Source organism: Phocoena sinus, chromosome 3 (genome assembly GCF_008692025.1).
Source record: "Phocoena sinus isolate mPhoSin1 chromosome 3, mPhoSin1.pri, whole genome shotgun sequence".
In the NCBI taxonomy this organism is placed as follows: domain Eukaryota; kingdom Metazoa; phylum Chordata; class Mammalia; order Artiodactyla; family Phocoenidae; genus Phocoena; species Phocoena sinus.
The window spans coordinates 173,864,378-173,883,188 of record NC_045765.1 but is presented as its reverse complement, the minus strand read 5'-3'; the positions used below and the strand labels follow the sequence as shown (position 1 = coordinate 173,883,188).

General features: G+C 49.1%; 1 protein-coding gene across 1 annotated transcript in view; it reads left to right on the top strand.

Annotated features, from left to right (window-relative positions):
- Positions 1 to 17,402: 17,402 nt before the first annotated feature.
- CEP72 (centrosomal protein 72) overlaps positions 17,403 to 18,811 on the top strand; it is a 38,380-nt gene continuing 36,971 nt past the window's right edge. The window contains 1 exon segment of the mRNA XM_032626585.1: positions 17,403 to 17,481. Coding sequence (XP_032482476.1) covers positions 17,403 to 17,481 — 79 coding nt within the window.

The following is an 18,811-nucleotide window of genomic DNA, read 5'->3' as shown; positions in this document are numbered from 1 at the left end:
CCAGTGGCCCTCACCCTCAGGGCTCCTGATGGGGTGGCTGCCCTGTGCCCCGGCCACGGGGCAGGTGTGGAAGGTGTCACACCTGCAGGTCTTTCGAAACCACACTGCAGGAGCTGGGTGGAGGGTAGATGGGTGGGGTCCGAGGAAAACCAGATGTGCACCATTTATAACTGTACTTTATTTTATTTTATTTTATTTTTTTACATCTTTATTGGAGTATAATTGCTTTACAATGGCGTGTTAGTTTCTGCTTTATAACAAAGTGAATCAGCTATACATATACATATGTTCCCATATCTCTTCCCTCTTGCGTCTCCCTCCCTCCCCCCTCCCTATCCCACCCCTCCAGGCGGTCACAAAGCACCGAGCTGATCTCCCTGCGCCATGCGGCTGCTTCCCACTAGCTATCTATTTTACATTTGGTAGTGTATATAAGTCCATGCCACTCTCTCACTTCATCCCAGCTTACCCTTCCCACTCCCCATATCCTCAAGTCCGTTCTCCAGTAGGTCTGTGTCTTTATTCCTGTCTTATCCCTACGTTCTTCATGATATTTTTTTTTTCTTGAATTCCATATATATGTGTTAGCATACGGTATTTGTCTTTCTCTTTCTGACTTACTTCACTCTGTATGACAGACTCTAGGTCTATCCACCTCATTACAAATAGCTCAATTTCGTTTCTTTTTATGGCTGAGTAATATTCCATCGTATATATGTGCCACATCTTCTTTATCCATTCATCCCATGATGGGCACTTAGGTTGTTTCCATCTCTGGGCTATTGTAAATAGTGCTGCAATGAACATTTTGGTACATGACTCTTTTTGAATTATGGTTTTCTCAGGGTATATGCCCAGTAGTGGGATTGCTGGGTCATATGGTAGTTCTTATAACTGTACTTTTGAAGCAGATTTACAACCTAAAGCCACGGTGTGAATTAGTGACGTGTGTTTCCTCTTGGAATGGCATGTCTGTTTCTAAGGTGGTTTCTCAAGTTGTGGACAGAACTCATCTTGACTTTTTGTTGTTGAAGCCACAGATGGAATCGTAGGACAGAACTCTGCTGTTTTCAACTTGTACAGAAAGCAAGCTGCGCCACTAGTCAGCACATCTCCAGCAGATGCTCTAGAGAAGCTGTGATGACCTCCTGCTTCAACTCCGGGGCAGCCTCAATTCATTCAGACATGGCTGGATCCAGGTGTTTAAGTGATAAGTTCACAAGTCTGCCCCAGTCCATCTCTTAGCCATTTTCCTCTCTGTTGTCGTGTTCTCACGATGCGGTGTTCTCACAGAGAGGTGGGCTCTCCCAAGTAGCGGCAAATCGATCCCAGCTCCAAAATCTGGTACAAACACTGCCTCTTTCCTAAGAGTCAGCAGGTCTTGATTCAGACTCTCACTCAGCCAGCTTGAGGTGGGCGCCCACCCCGGTGCCCTTGGAGACATGGGGACAGAGCGGGGCAGAGGCAGCTCCAGAGGAAACTCAAGGTTTGGAAGTCAGAGAAGGGAAGCCGATGCCGCAGCGGCAGAGGACGCATGTGTCCGGCGACGGGTGAGGCTGGGGTGAGGAGAGGTGTGCTCCAGCGTGGGACAGGGACAGGGCGGCGCCTTCCGAGGCAGGAGCGGGTGGGGCGGGTCCGGAGTATGAAGTGGGAGAGGAGGGGCGCCTGGCCGGGAGGGGCCGGGGCCTCCCCTGCGGGCAGGCGATGGGAACCCTTGCGGGTTTCACACAGGGCGTGGCCACTCTACGTGTCAGGGAAGTCGCTCTGGCTGCGCGGTTTGTAATGTCAGGGCTGGTCCAGGGAGTGGCACCCGTGAGCCCTTGATGGCTGGATGGTTAGACAGAAGGATGGGTGGGCGGTGGACAGACGAGGGGGGTGGACAAGAGAAGTCCAGAGGCTCAAGGGAAAGGGTGTGGGCCTTGGGGAGAAACAGCTTTGGGCTTGAATCCTGGCTCTGCCTCTTCCTAGCTGTGAGCCCTCGGCAGGCCCAAACGCTGTCGCGGCTCCCTCATCTGTAAAATGGGGATAGTCGGGCCACACAAGGTCCCCACGCGGGGGGCGAGGGCGGGGGCACCGTGGTTCCGTGACTGAGCGGGACCCGCTGGGGCTGGCTCGCTCCGACGCCCTGGAACGGCGTCGACCAACTCCCGATTCAAATCCGTCCTGCAGAGCTCCGAGCGCTCTCATCAGGAAAAGAACGGGTGGGGAATAGCGGTCTGTGTACCATGCGGCCTTTTGCCTAAAGTGGGGGAGGGTAATGAATGACGCGCTCATAATTTGCTTACATTTGCATAAACAAACTTTGGAAGGACACACCGGAAGGTGACAGGCAGGCTGCTTGCTGAACTCCTGTTTAGCCTTCTGGGTGAGATCCCAGGCCCCGCGCCTCGGCCTCCAGGGCAGGATGGCTGCAAAGCGGGACGGCAGTGCAGGCGTGGAGTCAGGGCCCACGAGGGGCCCCATAACACTAGCAGGGCTGCTTCTCTCCAGGGCCCCCAGCCCGAGACGCTCCGTTTCACGTGTGCCTCCAAATGTCCTCCCTTGGTGCCTTTTCTGCCCTGGGGGCCCGGCTGGCGCCTGCTCCCCCTTAGCGGCTCTCAGGTGGCCCAGGACCCTTCCAGTCCCCCCACGCCTGCCTCAGCCCGTCCTCTCGCCAGGTGGAGAGCCCCGCCAGCTTCACACGACGGGCAGCTCATGCCTCATACAGGCGGACCTCGCTTTGTTGCAATCCATTTCATTGCACTTCACAGACACTGCGTTTTTTACAGATTGAAGGTTTGTGACAACACTCTATTGAACAAGTCTATCGGCATCATTTTTCCAACAGCATTTGCTCACTTACTGTCTCTGTTACTTTTTGGTAATTCTCAAAATATTTTAAATCCTTCACCAGCAAAAAGATTATGAGTCACTGAAGGCTCAGAAGATGGTTAGTGTTTTAGCAATAAACTACTTCTAGTTAAGGCATATACATTCTTTTCTTAGACATAAAGCTATCGCACACTTAGCAGACTGCAGTACGATGTAAACATAACTTTCACATGCACTTTCGTATGAGAAACCAAAAAGTTTGTGTGACGCTCTTTACCGTGAAGCTTGCTTTATTGCGGTGGTCTGGAACCAAACCCACAGTACCTCCGAGGTTGCCTGTGCTTTGAAAGAAGTGGAAGCGTCATCTCAGAGCTGTCAGGCTGATTCTGACCTCACTTAACCCCAGGACTGTGGAGAGCGAGGTTAAACGTTACATGAACATTATATGTTCAGGTAATTCGCCCGAGATCAGGTTGGGTGCGCATCGAGTTCAAGGCTTGGTGTTGGGTGTTTCCCGCTCTACCTTCTAATGCCTCCTAATGGCCATCATTGTTTTTGTCAACTGTGAGAAATTATTTCTTTCTTATAGAAGTAATAACCCAAACATTCTTCAGACATACCATCAAACAGAAAATCTGTCACAGATACCACACTGTATTTCCTAGGATGTGAAGATAAAGAGATAACAAAGACAGATTTTCCTGTACCTGCTTAATCATCGAGGTGGTGAACGCGACAGGTGTTCCATGAAGTGTTTGCTGGGAAAATAGTGTTTATTTAAATTAATTAAGTTAGTGCTGGGAAGCGCTCAGAGAGAAATGACACACTCCCCATAGGGGAACATTAATTCAAATGGTTGGGGCTTCTCATCAGACATCATGGAGACCAGAAGATGTTGAAGAACATGTTTAAAGTGCCAAACCCTAGACATAGAAAACAAGCTTATGGTCACCAAAGGGGGAGGGGGGGAGGGGTAAATTAGGAGTTAGGGATTAACATATACACACTACAGGATATAAAATAGATAAACAACAAGGACCTACTGTATAGCACAGGGAACTATACTCAATATTTTGTAATAATCTATAAGGGAAAATAATCTGAAAAAGAATATGTGTGTGTGTGTGTGTGTGGTGTGTGTGTGTAACTAAATCACTTTGCTGTACACCTGAAACTAACACGACATTGTAAATCAGCTCTACTTAAAAAAAAACACTTTATTTACAAAAAAAAAGCGCCAAACCTGAAAGGTCATCACGTCAGAGCTGTGTGTCCCACAAAAGCGTCATCAAAACGAGGGAAGTGAAGACATTCTCCGGTGAAGGAGCACCAAGACAGCCTGTGGCCAGCACACCTGCTCTGACAGGTACACCGAGGAATCCTTCAGGCAGAGGGCATGTCCCCGGAGGGAAACTCGAGCTAAAGGAAGGGAAGATGGAAGGGAGGGAGAAAGGGAGGAAGGGAGGAGGGCGGGCAGGCGAAGCGGCAGATCCTGGGCAAGCGCTGCGGCTGGTTTCTCTTCATCACTCCTGTGGATGTTCCTAGTCCTGAAGTCAATTTGTCTAACGCTGATAAGGCCATTGGAGGATTTTTATTTAATCGATGTTTGTCTGATATACCTTCTTCCATTCCTGTATTTATAACGTACCTACACCATTATATTTTAAACTGTAGACAGCTTGTAGATGTGTCTTTAAAATATGTATGACGGTTGAAAGCAGCAATTATAACATGAAGTGGTAGAATTTCAGTTAGGGTTAGGGTTGGTGTTAGTGTACTGGTTAGGGTTAGGGTTAGGGGTTAGGGGTTAGGGTTAGGGTTAGGGGTTAGGGTTAGGGTTAGGGTTAGGGGCTAGGGGTTAGGGTTAGGGTTAGGGTTAAGGTTAGGGTTAGGGGTTAGGGTTAGGGTTAGGGGCTAGGGGTTAGGGTTAGGGTTAGGGTTAGGGTTAGGGTTAGGGTTAAGGTTAGGGTTAGGGGTTAGGGTTAAGGTTAGGGTAAGGGTACGGGTTAGGGTACGTGTTAGGGATTAAGTGGCTATGGGTGTAATACACGTGACAACCACAACATAAAAGGTAGAGAGGTGATAAGCTTTTCACATCCCACTTTAAATGGTAAAGTGTTAATTCTACTAGATTGATAAGTAGAGGGAGAAGTTAATGTGGATACAGTAACCCCTAGAGTTACCCCTGAAGAAATTACACAAATAGATTTAGTTAAACCAGCAGGTAAATTAAAATGAAATATTAAAAATTATTCCAATAATCCAAAAGAAGACAGGAAATGGGGGAGAAGAAGAGGAGACAAATAGGGATCATGTAATAGAATGGTGGCTCTAAATTCAAACGTGTCAACGATGAAAATAAAGACAAATGTTCTAAGAATCCAATGAAGGCAGTAACGGTCAGCCTGGATAAAAGCAACAAGACCTCTCTACACGCCGTCTACAGAAACCTGCTGCCGATATAAAGATACAGAGACTCTGAAAGTAAAAGGGTAGACAAAGACACCAAGCAAACACCAATTTTAAAAAATGAAGTTACAAAATAAACCTTAGAATAAAGAAATTACTGGAAATAAAGAGGAATATTATGTAATGACAGAACAATCCAGTCACCAAGACATAATAATCCTAAATGTATGTGCATCTGACAGCAGAGCTTCAAAATACAAGACCTTATAGACTTGAAAGGGAATAGACGACTCCGTCACTGTAGCTGGACACCCCACCCTCCCGTCTCAGCCGGCCTGCCACAGTCACAGCACCCCGGCCTGGGCGGCTTGAGCTACATTTACCTTCCCACACCCTGGAGGCCGGGGGTCCAGGATCAAGGGGCTGGAAGGGCAGGTTACAGTGAGAGTTCTCTCCTTGGCTGATAGACAGCCACCTTCTTGCTGTGTCCCCACATGACCTTCCTCTGTGCTTGTGTGGAGAGAGAGACAGAGAGACAGAGACAGAGAGACAGAGAGAGAGATATCTGCTGTCTTTCTCTTCTGTCCTGTGGGCTCAGGGCCCCATCTTTATGACCTCGTTTAACTTTAATTACTTCTTAGAGATCCCGTCTCCAAATACAGTCACATTGGAGGTTAGGGCTTCAAAATACAAATTTTGGGGAAATACAATTCAGTCTGTAACAACTCCTCTCTCAGTAATTGACAAAAAAGTTGGCAGAAAATTAGCAAGGCTATAGAAGAACTGACCAAGACCATGAACCAACTGGGTCTAATTGACACTTATAGACTACGACATCAAACCACATCAAAATACACATTCTTTTTAAGCACCAGTGGAACATTCACCAAGATAGACATATCTTGGTTCATAAAACACACCTTAATAAACTTAAAATGAAGAAAAATCCACAATAGAATTAAACTAGAAATCGATAACAGAAAAACATCTGGAAAATTCCCCAAATATGTGGAAAGTAAACAACACACTTCTGGATAAGCCATGTGTCAAGGAGGATATCTCAGCAAAATTGGAAATTATTGGAACCGAGTGAAAATAAAGATGTAAGATATCAAAACTGAAGAGTGTTTAGAGGGAAATTCATAGAATTAACTGCTTATATTAGAAGCATTTAACTAGAAAGAAAAAAGAATATTTGAAACAGAAAATAATTAGAAATGAACAATGTAAGCTTCCACCTTAAGAAATTAGAAAATGAAGACCAAGTTGAACTGAAAGCAAGCGGAAGGAAAGAAATAATAAAGATAAGAGGAACCAATGAAATGAAAAACACAAAGACAATAAAGAAAAAAAATCAATGAAACTAAAAGCCGGTTCTTTGAAAAGATCAATAAAACTGACAAACCTTTAACCAGACCGATGAGAGAGGGATAGAGGAGACATAAATTAAGTGAAAGAGGAGGTGCCCTGTCGACTCCACAGACATTACAGGATTGTAGGGACCACCATGAACTGCTCCAGCATACACACTCGACAACTTAGATGCAGTGGACCAATTATTTGAAACACAAGCTACCAAAACTCATCCAAGAAGAACTAAATAGCCCAAATAATCCTTTTTGTATTAAAGTAATTGAATTCATAGTGAAAAAACCAAAAATGAAAATTCCAGATACAGACAGCTCCTGTAGTGAATTTTATGAATATTTAAAGAAGAAATACAAGCAACTCTATACAATCTCCTCCAGAAGATAGAAGAATAAAAAACCCACTTCCCATCTGATGTTCTGAGGCCGGCATCATCCTGATAGCAAAATCAAGTAAATGACAGTAGAAAAATAAAACTGCACGGAAATATACCTCATAAGCCTAGATGCAAAAATACCCAACAATATATTAGCAAATCGAACTAAACAACGTGTAAAAATGATAACGCATTGTGACCAAGTGGGATGTAAGATTGGACAGACGCTTGAAATTCAACCAGTACAATCTACCATGTTAACAGACGAAGAAGAAAAACTACATGATCATTTCAAATTATGCAGAAAAAAAGACAAAGTTTAAGATCTATCCATGACGAAAACTCTCAGCAAACTGGGACTAGAAGGGAGCTTCCTTAATGTACACCTAACATCACACTTGATGGCAAGAAAACTGAATACTTTCTCCCCAAAATCCAGATTAAGGAAAGGATGGCTTCTCTCACCACTCCTTTCAACAACATAGTAGATGTCCTAGTGCAAAAGAAGGCATAAAGACTTACAGATTGGAAAGGAAGGAATAAACCATATCCATTTGTAGGTGTTATAATTGTTTATATAAAAAAATCAACGAATTTACAAAACAAAACACCTAGGGCTAACAAATTTGGCAATGTCACAGGCTACAAGCTCAACACACAAAAATCAATCACATTTTTATACCCTAACAACAGACACATGGAGACCAAAATTTACACCTCAGTGCCATTCATAATTGTTCCAAAGAAAATAAAACACACATACACTTAATAAAGCATGACAGGGTCCGTATGATGAAAATTACAATATGCTGATGAAAGAAATCAAAGAAGACATAATGTGTTCATGGACTGGAAGACTCAACAGAGTAAAAAGGTCAGCTCTCCCCCGATTGGTCTATGTGTTTAATGCAATTCCAATAGAAATATCAACAAGATTTTTCTAGATAAAGAGAAGCATGTTCTAAAGTTTATATGGAAAGGCAAAGGACTAGATTAGCCAAATCAGTCTTGAAAAAGAAGAGCACAGTTGGAGGATTTATGTTACCTGATTTAAGACTCACCGTAAAGGTGCTGTGACAAAGACAGTGTGGTACTGGCAAAGAGATAGACACGAATCAATGGGGAAAAACAGAGGGTCCAGAAATAGACCCACGCAAATACGGTCAATTGATTTTTATAATGGATGCAAAGGTAATTCAACAGAGAAAGGGTTGTCTTTTCAACAAATGATGTTGAAACAATTGGGCATCCATATGCAAAAAGTGAACATTTATATGCACATCTATGTTGACCTATAAAAATTAACTCAAATGGATCATACATCTAAATGCAAAATGTAAAGCTATAAAACTTTTAGAAGGAAACATAGGAGAAAATATTTTTGACTTTGGGTTAGAATATGAATTCATAGATCTAACACCAAAAGCACAAATTATAAAAGAGAAAAATGGATAAATTAGACTTCATGAAAACCAAAACCTTTGCTTTGCAAAATGCACTGTTAAGAGGATGAAAAGACAAGCTACAGACTAAAAGAAAATGTTCGCGAGGCACTCATCTGACAAAGCACTTGTATCTAGACTGTATAAAGAGCTCTCAGACAAACCAGTTAATAAAGGCAAAAGATTTGAACTGACATTTCACCAATGAACTGTAGATGGCAATGTAGAACATAGAAAGATGCCCAACATTGTCAGTCACGAGGGACGTGCAAATTAAAACCAGTGTGATACTGCTCTGCATTCATCAGTACAGCACAAAAGGAAAAAGAGAAGAAAGGGAGAGAAACCAAACACGTGACAGCTTCAAGTGCTGGTGAGGACGCAGAGTAACCGGAGCGCCCCTCCGCTGCTGGCGGGAGAGCATGTGGTATGTAGGCACTCCAGAAAATGGCATTTTAAATCGGTTTCTATTCAAGTTCAACAATCTTTTACCATATGATTCAGCTATCTATCCCTAGACACTTACCCTGGAGAAATGAAAACCTGTTTCATAGAAGAATCCATACCTGACTCTTTATAGCAGCTTTTTATCCATAATCACCAAAAACTGGAAACAACTTCGTATCTCTCAGCAGGCGAATGGACGTCCATGGATGGAATACCACTCAGCAATTAAAAGGAAAAAACTACTGATACATATGACAACTTGGGTGACTCCAAAGACATCCTGCTGGCTGAAGACACCAGTCTCAAAAGGTAAATTTATATGACCTTCTGCAAAAGACACAACTTTAGAGATGGGGAAACGGAAAGGAGTTTGGGGTAGAGGAGGGGTTTGACTACAAAAGGGAAGCCCAAAGGGAGTTTTGGGGGTGCTGTGTTGTGTCCTCATCAATGTGCCATTATAAGAAAAACGTAGACTTTATGGTGTGCAAGTAAGTTAAATCATTAACCATATTAAAATGAAAAGGAAAGAGTGTTAAGTTTCACAAGTTTAAGAAATACTGTCGGGACTTCCCTGGTTGCGCAGTGGTTAAGAATCTGCCTGCCAGTGCAGGGGACACGGGTTCGAGCCCTGGTCCAGGAAGATCCCACATGCCTCGGAGCAACTAAGCCCGTGCGCCACAACTACTGAGCCTGCGCTCTAGAGTCTGCGAGCCACAACTACTGAAGCCCGTGTGCCACAACTACTGAATCCCGTGCGCCTAGAGCCTGTGCTCTGCAACAAGAGAAGCCACCGCAATGAGAAGCCCACGCGCCGCAACGAAGACCCAACGCAGCCAAAGAAAAATAAATAAAATAAATAAATTTGTTTAAAAAAAAAAGAAATACTGTCAGTATTGGCACTAACTGTTCAGCCTCCATTTCCAAATCCTTATTCTGGATCCTGCTTTTAATTCATTGGTTTAAGTTCTGCGTTCAGATTCTGGATTCCAAGTTCTGTGCCTAGAATCTTGATTCCAAATTCTAAACCTTAATTCTGATTTGGATCACCAGCCTGATATGGGTACCCCCCCACCCTCGCCACACACACACCGGTCTTTTTGGTTGTCTGAGGCCAGCTCTCCAGTACAGAGACCAGCAAACCTACTCAAGGGCGGCACCGGGCCCAGTGCCTATTTTTATGAGACCCCTAGTAAGAACGGTTTTTATATTTTAAATGGTCACATAAGAACCCACACAATAGGCTCAATTTTCCTCTTGGTGCACAGAGTCCAAAATATTTACCCTCTATCCCTGTAGGAGAATGGCTGCTGACCACGGCTGCAGTGGACTCCTCAGCATGGGCTCCTGACACCAAGAGCATCCCCTGAGGGCTGGGGGTCACACTGCTAGTCTTCCGCCCTTCTGTTAACCCTTGAGGTCAGTCTGGCTGGATTGAAGTCCTGGCCTCTATTCTCTTTCCTTGATTACCTGGTAGAAAGATGACACTGATTTTCTTCCCTTTACCAGTGACTTGGTTCTTTTGTCTTGATGACCAAGTAATTTCCCTTCTGCTGCGAAGCGCACTAATTCCGTTGATGGGTGCCTCAGGGCTGGTCACTCTGGGCTGTTTTTCCAGTGCTCGGTGAACTCTTTCAATACATGTTTTCAAGTGACTTTTCTTCTTCCTGGAAGTCTTCTTTGTGCTATGGTTCTCGTCTGTGGCCTCGATTCCTTCCTCAGGGGCGTGTGTCCCTGGGTCTCTGCTCATTTTCTCTGCAGTTCCTTCCTCTTCAATCCTTTCCTCCTCTTCCTGCAACTCTTAGTTTAAAAAACATTCTTCATTTCTCTTAAGGCAATATCCGTTGTGAGTTTTCACAGTTGTGTTGCTTCTGGTTTAGTCTTCTTTAAATTTTAAAAATATTTAAAACTCTTTCCTGAGTTTGGTCATTTGTTTTCAAATATTCACTTTCTCCAATCACTTTACTTCTAAGTTGTCCTAATTCTAAATTATGTTGTTCTTTCATGGTTTCTATCACTTTCTTTCTTTCTTTTTTTAAAACATAAATCTATTTATTTTTGGCTGCGTTGGGTCTTTGTTGCTGCGTGCGGGCTTTCTCTAGTTGCCGCGAGCGGGGGCTACTCTTTGTTGCGGTGCGCGGGCTTCTCATTGCGGTGGCTTCTCTTGTTGTGGAGCACAGGCTCTAGGCATGTGGGCTTCAGTAGTTGTGGCTCACGGGTTCTAGAGTGCAGTGTCACTAGTTGTGGCGCACGGGCTTAGTTGCTCCGAGGCATGTGGGATCTTCCCGGACCAGGGCTCGAACCTGTGTCCCCTGCATTGTCAGGCGGACTCTTAACTACTGCGCCACCAGGAAAGCCCTATAATTTTGTTTTCTTTAGCTCCTTTTGAATGTTACGTTATGGTCTTCATCTGTTTTCTACTATGTCCTTCTGATGTGTTAGCTGAATTTAATGACACACAACTTTTCGTGTGGGTTAGAAATTATCCCATAAACCAGCTCCATGTTCACTTCAAGAATTAGAAAATGAACCACTTAAAGAATCCAGTTAATATTCACCAAAAATAATAAATCAACTTATCAACGCGTAAACAACAAAATCAAAAACTACTAAAAATTGAAAGATATCTGTTTACGTATTTCAACTGCTTGTCTATTCGGCTTCTTTGGATTCCTACTCCCAATTTAATGATTTATTCTTCCAATACCATAGATATTTCTGCTCAAGGGTATGAAACCAACCATTTGACTACTTAAATAACTGATCTGACGTTTATTTTAAAAAACTAAATGAAATACTTGTTTGTGTAACACCTGCCATTTGGCTTTGTACCCTGTGGGTCTGTCCAAACATGGGTTAAGACCAAAGGCACCAGAAGGTTAAGTGGGGCAGTGGAGGGTCAACGAGGGTCAGCAGAAAAGTCACTTGGGCGAGGAGAAGCAAATGGTAGAAGGGGAAACAAGTACTGATTTGGCTTTGTGGCTTCGACAGGGGCTGGCGCCGGGCGGTGCAGCGCAGCCCTGGGGCGGACGAGGTTCCCCCGCCTGTGCCGGCCACAGTGACATCGCCCGGCTCCTCTCTGCCCTACACCTTCCCGCGGGGCCCACGGTGTGGACAGCTAACCTCAGCTCGTCAGCTCTTTGCTCAAACGCCCACAGTGAAAGTCGGGACCTGCCCAGGGCCGCGTCCCGTCCTGCCCCCTCAGTGGTTTCCGTGGCGCTTTTCATCCTTCTGACAGTTTCTCTGCAGGGCGTGTCACGCTGTGCACCCCACCTGGGGCTCCGAGCAGAGGGTACGTCGGCAAATTAAAAGCCCATTTCTGACCCTCTGTGAAATTGGTGAGGATTCAGGTGTGTATCTGCGGGGTGAGGCCGGACCCCACTCGCGGGCCAGGTGGAGGTGCCTCACGGGGGCTGCAAACTGGTGAGTCAACCCGTTGTTTACTCCCTCAAAAATCAGCTGGGTCCAGAGTTAAACTATTTATTTAATGAGCCAAAATATGTGGCGAATTGGTTTTTGAAAGGATATTGCTTCCTGCTTCTTGAGACTGAAAAGAGGCCTTTGAATGAAATCGGTAACAGAGACTGAGTTCTGAAAATGGTTATTTGAGGTTAAATAAGTACAGAAAACAGCACATAACCCACAGGAGACAACTCAGCCTCAGGGTCCCGAGGAAGGTGCACACTTCAGGTGATACGATTCCAGCAGGGGACCCAGCCCCGGGGAGCGTGCTCCTGGGCCCCTCTGCAGCAGGCCAGTGACAAAGTGAGCTTCCCCTCCATGCTGGTGTTCCAGGGTCCAGGGTCTCTTGGGAGTTGGTCTCCCTCCATGTGAGGAGCTGAGGTCGGGAACGAAGCGCGTGAGAAGCGATGCCCCTCACCCCGTGGTGGTCGCTGGCCCAGAAAACGCCCCATCAAGACTCCGTGGCTGACAAGGTCCCCTCTCGCCGGCAGGCAGAGCGGGCACAGGGCCTGCCTGGGGCCTCCCAGTTACTCCAGGAGCCCCTGAGATGTGAGAGGACTCAGGACCCTGTGGAGCCTCTTCTCAGCGGCTCACGTGCAGGTTCGCCATGACCACGCAGACAGGCACCTGTGTCACAGGGCCACTCTCCCTCCGCAGGGTCTTGGGGAGGGTCCTTCCTGCCTCTTCCAGGTGCTGGGGGCTCCAGGCGTCCCTGGGCTCGTGGCCTCATCATGCCAACCTCTGCCTCGTGGGGTCCCGAGCGTGTGTAGCGTCTGTGTCTTCTTTTCCATCTCTCGTGATTGTGTCAGGGCTCACCCAGATAATCCAGGATAAAATCCTCCCAACATCCTTAACTTAATCTCACCTTTTGCCATATAAGGTAACATTCAGAGGTCCCAAGGGTTTTGCATGGACTCTTTGGGGGGAAGGGCGCATTTTTCAGTTTCACAAAAATTTTCCCAAAATAGCCTTTTCAAGTACACACTATCCAGTAAACTGTAAGCTTCCTGAAGGCAACGATTTCCTTCCACTTTTGTTTTTCTGATACTACCTGGGTTTAGTCCGCGCTCTGGGGGTCGCATCCCTATTTATTTCAACTGTTGATCATCACAAACGACAAAGGGCAGGAGGGTGGCTTCAGATTTCTCAGTCACTTTGTAGTTGGGAAACCAGTTAGTTAAGTTTCGAGTTTTGTTTGTACTTCGCCCTGATATGCTCCATCACCTACACGAAGCACCTGGACTCAGCCAGGCTGGACCCCCACTCGGAGCCACACTTGGACCCCTGGGCAGAGGGAGTGACAGGTCTGCCCCGTCCGGCTCCTCCTCTCTGACTGAGCCTGGGGCCACGTGGGGGCCTCTCACTCCCCACTCTTCTGCTCGAAACACGCGGCTCCACGCCCCCTCCCCTTCTTCCTCTGGGACCATGTCTTTTCTCCCCCAAGTGGAAAGGGAGTCTTCCTTTGGCACAGTCGCTGCTACACTTCTGCCTTACGGCCCATGTCCTACGAGTATTCTTGACTGGTCCAGTCTATGCCACACACTTTTCATCTGCTACCTCAGCAGACCCCAGGATCGGGTGGGAATGCATTCAGCTGCAGCAATGGTCACTCTCACTGGTCTCTTCTCACTGAGCCAGGAGGCTGGAGGTTCAGGGACTGGCACTGGTTTGGAGCCCAGGTTGGGCACCTCTGCGATGCCGGTTTCTTACCTCCTCATTGTCCCAGGATGGCTGCTGCAGCTCCAGCCATCACAACTGTGTCAAGGCAAGAAGAAGGGGGGCCTGGCATGTGTCACCTACATTTATCTCTTTTCCCAGAATATCAAAACTTTACCCCAAAATGCCACTGTAGCCTCATGCTTACTTCTTATCAGCCAGAAGTGGCCATCCGTAGCTGTAAGAGATGTAAGAGGTTCTCCACCCTCTCCGTTGGAACTAGACAACGTTGAAGAGGGCTGGGAACCACCCATCCCCTCGAGAGCCCTGTTACTTTTTTTCTAGAGATGAGAAGACTCGGTTCCGAGAGCAGCTTGCCCCAGACACAAGAGCCAGGGAACCTGCCCACGGCCCCTCAGAGTGATCACGGGTGGGCTGGCCCCCCTCACGACAGGCCCCGCCTCCAGCTGCACTGTTCAACCTGAATGCCTGGGTCTCAGTCCCACATGCTGCCCACCATAAAGTGGATGTAACCAATGACCCACAAAAGCATGGCAGTGCTTGGCCTCTTGCCGTGTGCTTGCCAGCCTCGGCCAGGTGAGGGCTCCGAGTCCAGCAGGAACCGGTGTAGCGGCAGCAGGCAGAGCGATATTGGGATCTACAGGGTAAGTGCAGGCGAGCTCTCGGGAAGCAGTTAGGGCGGCTGAAATAGGCTGGCGGGGAAGGACCAGGGTGGGGAGCAGGCCTCCGAGGCCTGGTTACCTTGGCCATAATCCACCTGGTCCAAAGGGCCCTGAGCCCTGCACTCTCTAGAGCCTCAGAGGTGGGGAGAAGGCCACAGGTGCCCAGACCTGACGGAGGTGGCCTCGTCCTCAGGAGGGCTGGGGACCCTGGGATCATGGCTGAGGTGTGCCCCTCATCCCTGTATCTCTCCCCATCGGTGAGCAGTTGTGCGAGGGGCAGGGAGTGTGCACAGGGGCAGCTCCCACCTGGAAGGTGCTAGGCGCACCCAGCACCACCTGTGCTGCTTCTCCGGGGTAGGTGCCTGAGGGACCAGATGGAGCCTGGGCCTGCCTGTGAGTGGCTGCGGCTCGCCCCATGCCGCTGCAGTGCAGAAAGTCAGGCCCGGTTGTCCTGCCTCCCTACTTTCAGAATGAGCGGGAAGTTTCCATTTTCCTGAGAAGTCTCAGCTTTCTAGGGTCAGCAATTGCAGGGAGAGCTGGCCTCTGCTTCCTCCTCCCGGCTGAAGCCCTGCTGGGCATGGAGGCAGCTCACGAGCTCTGGGAATGGCCCAGGCCAGCAGGACGGGAGACCCTTCGGGCTACGGGCTCCGCAGGCAGGGCATGGAAACAGGAGTCTTTGCTGGACGCAGCCGGGAAGGAACCTGCCTCTTGGGAAGTGAGCTGCATGGCCGAGTGTCCAGGACAGAGGTTTGGCTGCCAGCCAGCCAAGCTGAGCCCAGCCTACCTTGGGGACTCCAGCCGGGTGTCCTTACGTCAGGACCGCCCCAGCTGGGTTTTACTTGCATCTTAACTAGTGTCAGGGTGTGAACGGGGGCACGTGTGAGTTCAGTGGTGTCTGGAGCCGTGGTTGTGTGGGTCTGTCTTCAGGCTCCCAGAGGCTCCCTGCCTCCCGTTTGGAGGGCCTGGTACAGAAGCAACCCAGGGCTGGGCTCGGGTCTGACACTGATTCTCAGTCCGGTCGCACCCAGCTGGTTGATGTTTCCTCGTGGATGAAGTGACCGTGCCGGCGTTCACCCCAGGGTGGAGAGGTGGTGACACAAGAGCTCACGCAGTTCCCAGAGCGCGTGGCCAGCGCCACAGCCTCTCTGGTTCTGGGGCCTGGACAGTTCTGCTCTCCGGGGGAAGGTGGGAGATTGCCCCTTCTCTTCCCGCCCCCACCCCCTCCCAGCCGAGGCCAGTCAAAGAGTAGGGGAAGTCCAAGATGCTCCAGGCCGCCAGCCCCTGGAGGACCCCTCTGGCTGCCCAGTCCGCGGGACCGGCGTGGGCCTGTCCTTGGGTCTCCATCTCTGTCACCAGCCTTCACCCTGGGATGAACTGCCCGACTCTGGCTCAAGGCTGAGGGGCCTGGAAGCCTCCCTGGAATGTTCTAGAAAGCTGTAGAGGACTTGAGACTGGGCTGCCCGGCCTGAAGTGACCTGCAGCAGGAGGAAGCAGCGATGTTTGGCGTGTGGGCTGTGCCCTCGCTGACAAGCCGTTTTTCTCGGGGGCCGGGGGTGGGGGGAGGACAGCAACAGAAGCCTTTTGTTTGCTTCCGTTTACTTCTGAGAGCGGGATATTTGCTTAGTTTCTAGCCTCCTGGCTGCACCAGCTCCACTCAGGGGGCACCTGGTTGGTGACCACACGCCAGGCCTCGGGTGTGCCCGAGTCCCTCCACGGTCTTGTAGGAAGTGAGATGATGGCAATATGTGGTCTGGAACTGTGGGCAGTCACTTGGCAATCCGGACTCAAAATATCGCTGAGTGTTTGCCGGCCTCCGTAAATGGCACAGCCCCACAGGCCTGGTGCAGCAGGCTTGAAGCCCCGCTCCGCTCAGGAGAGACTCAGGCACCCTGATGCCCCCACCCACCCCAGCCCCTCCACATACCCCGTACCTCTCCCCTACACCCCCGTCTTCGCCCCTGCCCTACACCCTCTGCCATACTTCCCTTGTCTACACCACTGCCCCTCATCCCTGAGTGTCTATACCTGCCCTTCACCCCTGGCCCTACAAGCCCACCTACACCTCCCTATGCCACCACCCAGGCTGTGACATGCCAGGGGATGTTGCCACAGGCCAGTCAAATCTGGGATGAGAGGCAGTAGGGGCACCCTCTGGGGTGACCCCGGAGGGAGGGGCACCCACAGGGCTCGCGCTGGCTGGGGCAGATCCAGACTGTAAGGGAAGTCTTCCCTAAAGGTGCTCCACAAAGAGCCCAGTGAGCCGGACACGCTGTGAACCCCTCGGTCAGCTGATGAGTGTCAAGGCCAGACCCCAGATTTCATCACCTATAAACTGAGGATGGGGGCAGAGCAGGACCCGCTGCCGCTGAGCCACCTGACCGTGGCGGGAGAGCACTGCGACCCCACGTGAGGAGCCCTCGCGCAGAACCTGGGGCGCCCGCAGCCCAGGACGCAGGCGAATCTGGGGGTGGGTAGGGTCCCCAGGTGGGGCAGGTGCCCAGGTGATGCGAGGTCTCCAAGTGCGTCGAGTCCCCAGGTAAGCCCTGGGGCCGGCACCGACTTCCCCTAACGCTTCCTCCCGGCATCTTCGTCCACTTGCTCACACCCCGCACCCCGCACCCCGCAGAGGTCCTTGGCCCCGCCCCGCCCCCTCGGCCCCGCCCCCCGGTCCCACCCTGGGTCCTGGCCCCGCGCCTCGGCCGTCGGGAGCCACAGCGCGCAGGCGCGGACAGGTGTGCGCCGTTTGAAAGAATGGCGCCGGCGGGGCGGCTGGTCCTGTGTGAAGAGAAGATCCGGGGGAAGACCGGGCTGGCGCCTCACCGCGGCCTGGGTGGGCGGCGGACGGGTGGGCGGCGCTGGCCGGGGGCGCGAGCTTCCCGCCGAGGTGTCGGCGGACCTGTCGGGCCAGAGGTGCCGAAACGCGACCGCGGTTCCCGAACGGTCGCAGGCCTGGGGGGGCGAGGGTGAGGGGTGGGCTGCGGGGCAGGCCGGGAGCGGGGGGGCCGAAGTGGGGGAGGGTGGGGGAGGGGCTGGGGTTCCGAGCTGAGTCCCCGGAGAGGCGGGGGCCAAGCTCGGCCTCGCAGAGCGCCCGCGGGGAGCTCTTCCGAGCCGGGTTTGCTGCGTCCTTGCGCCAGTGCTTTTCGCCTTGACCGATAAGGTCACTTGGGCTTTCTTTCCCCGTTAATAAGGTGCGTCAGGCTGATTTTCTGAAAAAGCTTGGAGCGCCTTGTGTCTGGAGGACGAGCGTGCCCTCCTTTAGTAGGACTCCAGGGTGTCCCGGGCCCTGCTCGTCCTGTGCTGAGCACCCGTGGGCCCACGGCCTGAGGGATACGGGTCGCTAGTTTTCTGTTTTCCTGTTTTTGTCTAGTTTTGTCATCCACGTAATGCCCAACTCATGAAATAGTTGGTAAATTGCCCCTTCTTCTGTTTTCCAGAAGAGACTGTGTGAAATTGGTGCCGATTCTTCTTTGTTTGATGGAGGTTTCCAGTGAAACCTTATGGGCCTGGAAGTTTCTGTATTTGAAGCTTCTAAATGAGAAATTCAGTTTCTCTAGTCATTACAGAACTGTTTGTATCATCACCTTCATCTTAGGTGAGTTACAGTTGTCTGGGGTTTTGCGAAACTGGTTCATTTCATCTAAGTTGTTAAATTTATGTGTGTAGAGTTTGTGGTATTTCCTTATTAGCCTATTAATGTCTCTGGGGTCTGTAGTGATACCCTTCTTCCCGTCCATGTTATTGGTCATCTCTGTCTTCTCTTTCTTGGTCTTTCTGGAGGTTTATGGATTTCCTTAATCTTTTCAATGAGCCAACTTTTGTTTTTTCTCCATTGGTTTTCTGGTTTCAAATTTCATTGATTCTGTATAATTTTCTTCTTTCTGCTGCTTTGCATTTACTTTGCTCTTCTTTTTCTTGACTTTTGAGATGAAAGTTTAGATTTCTGATTTGAGACCTTTTTAAATATAATATAAACATTTTAGTGCTATAAGTTTCCCTCTGAGCACAACTTTAGCTGAATCCACAAGTTTTGTTATGTTGTATTTTCATTTTCATTTAATTCACTGTGTTTGTGTATTTCCCTTGACTTCCTCTTTGACCTATGGATTGTTCAGAAGTGTGTTCTTTTCATTTTTGTGTGATTGCAGGTTTTCCTAGTTTGT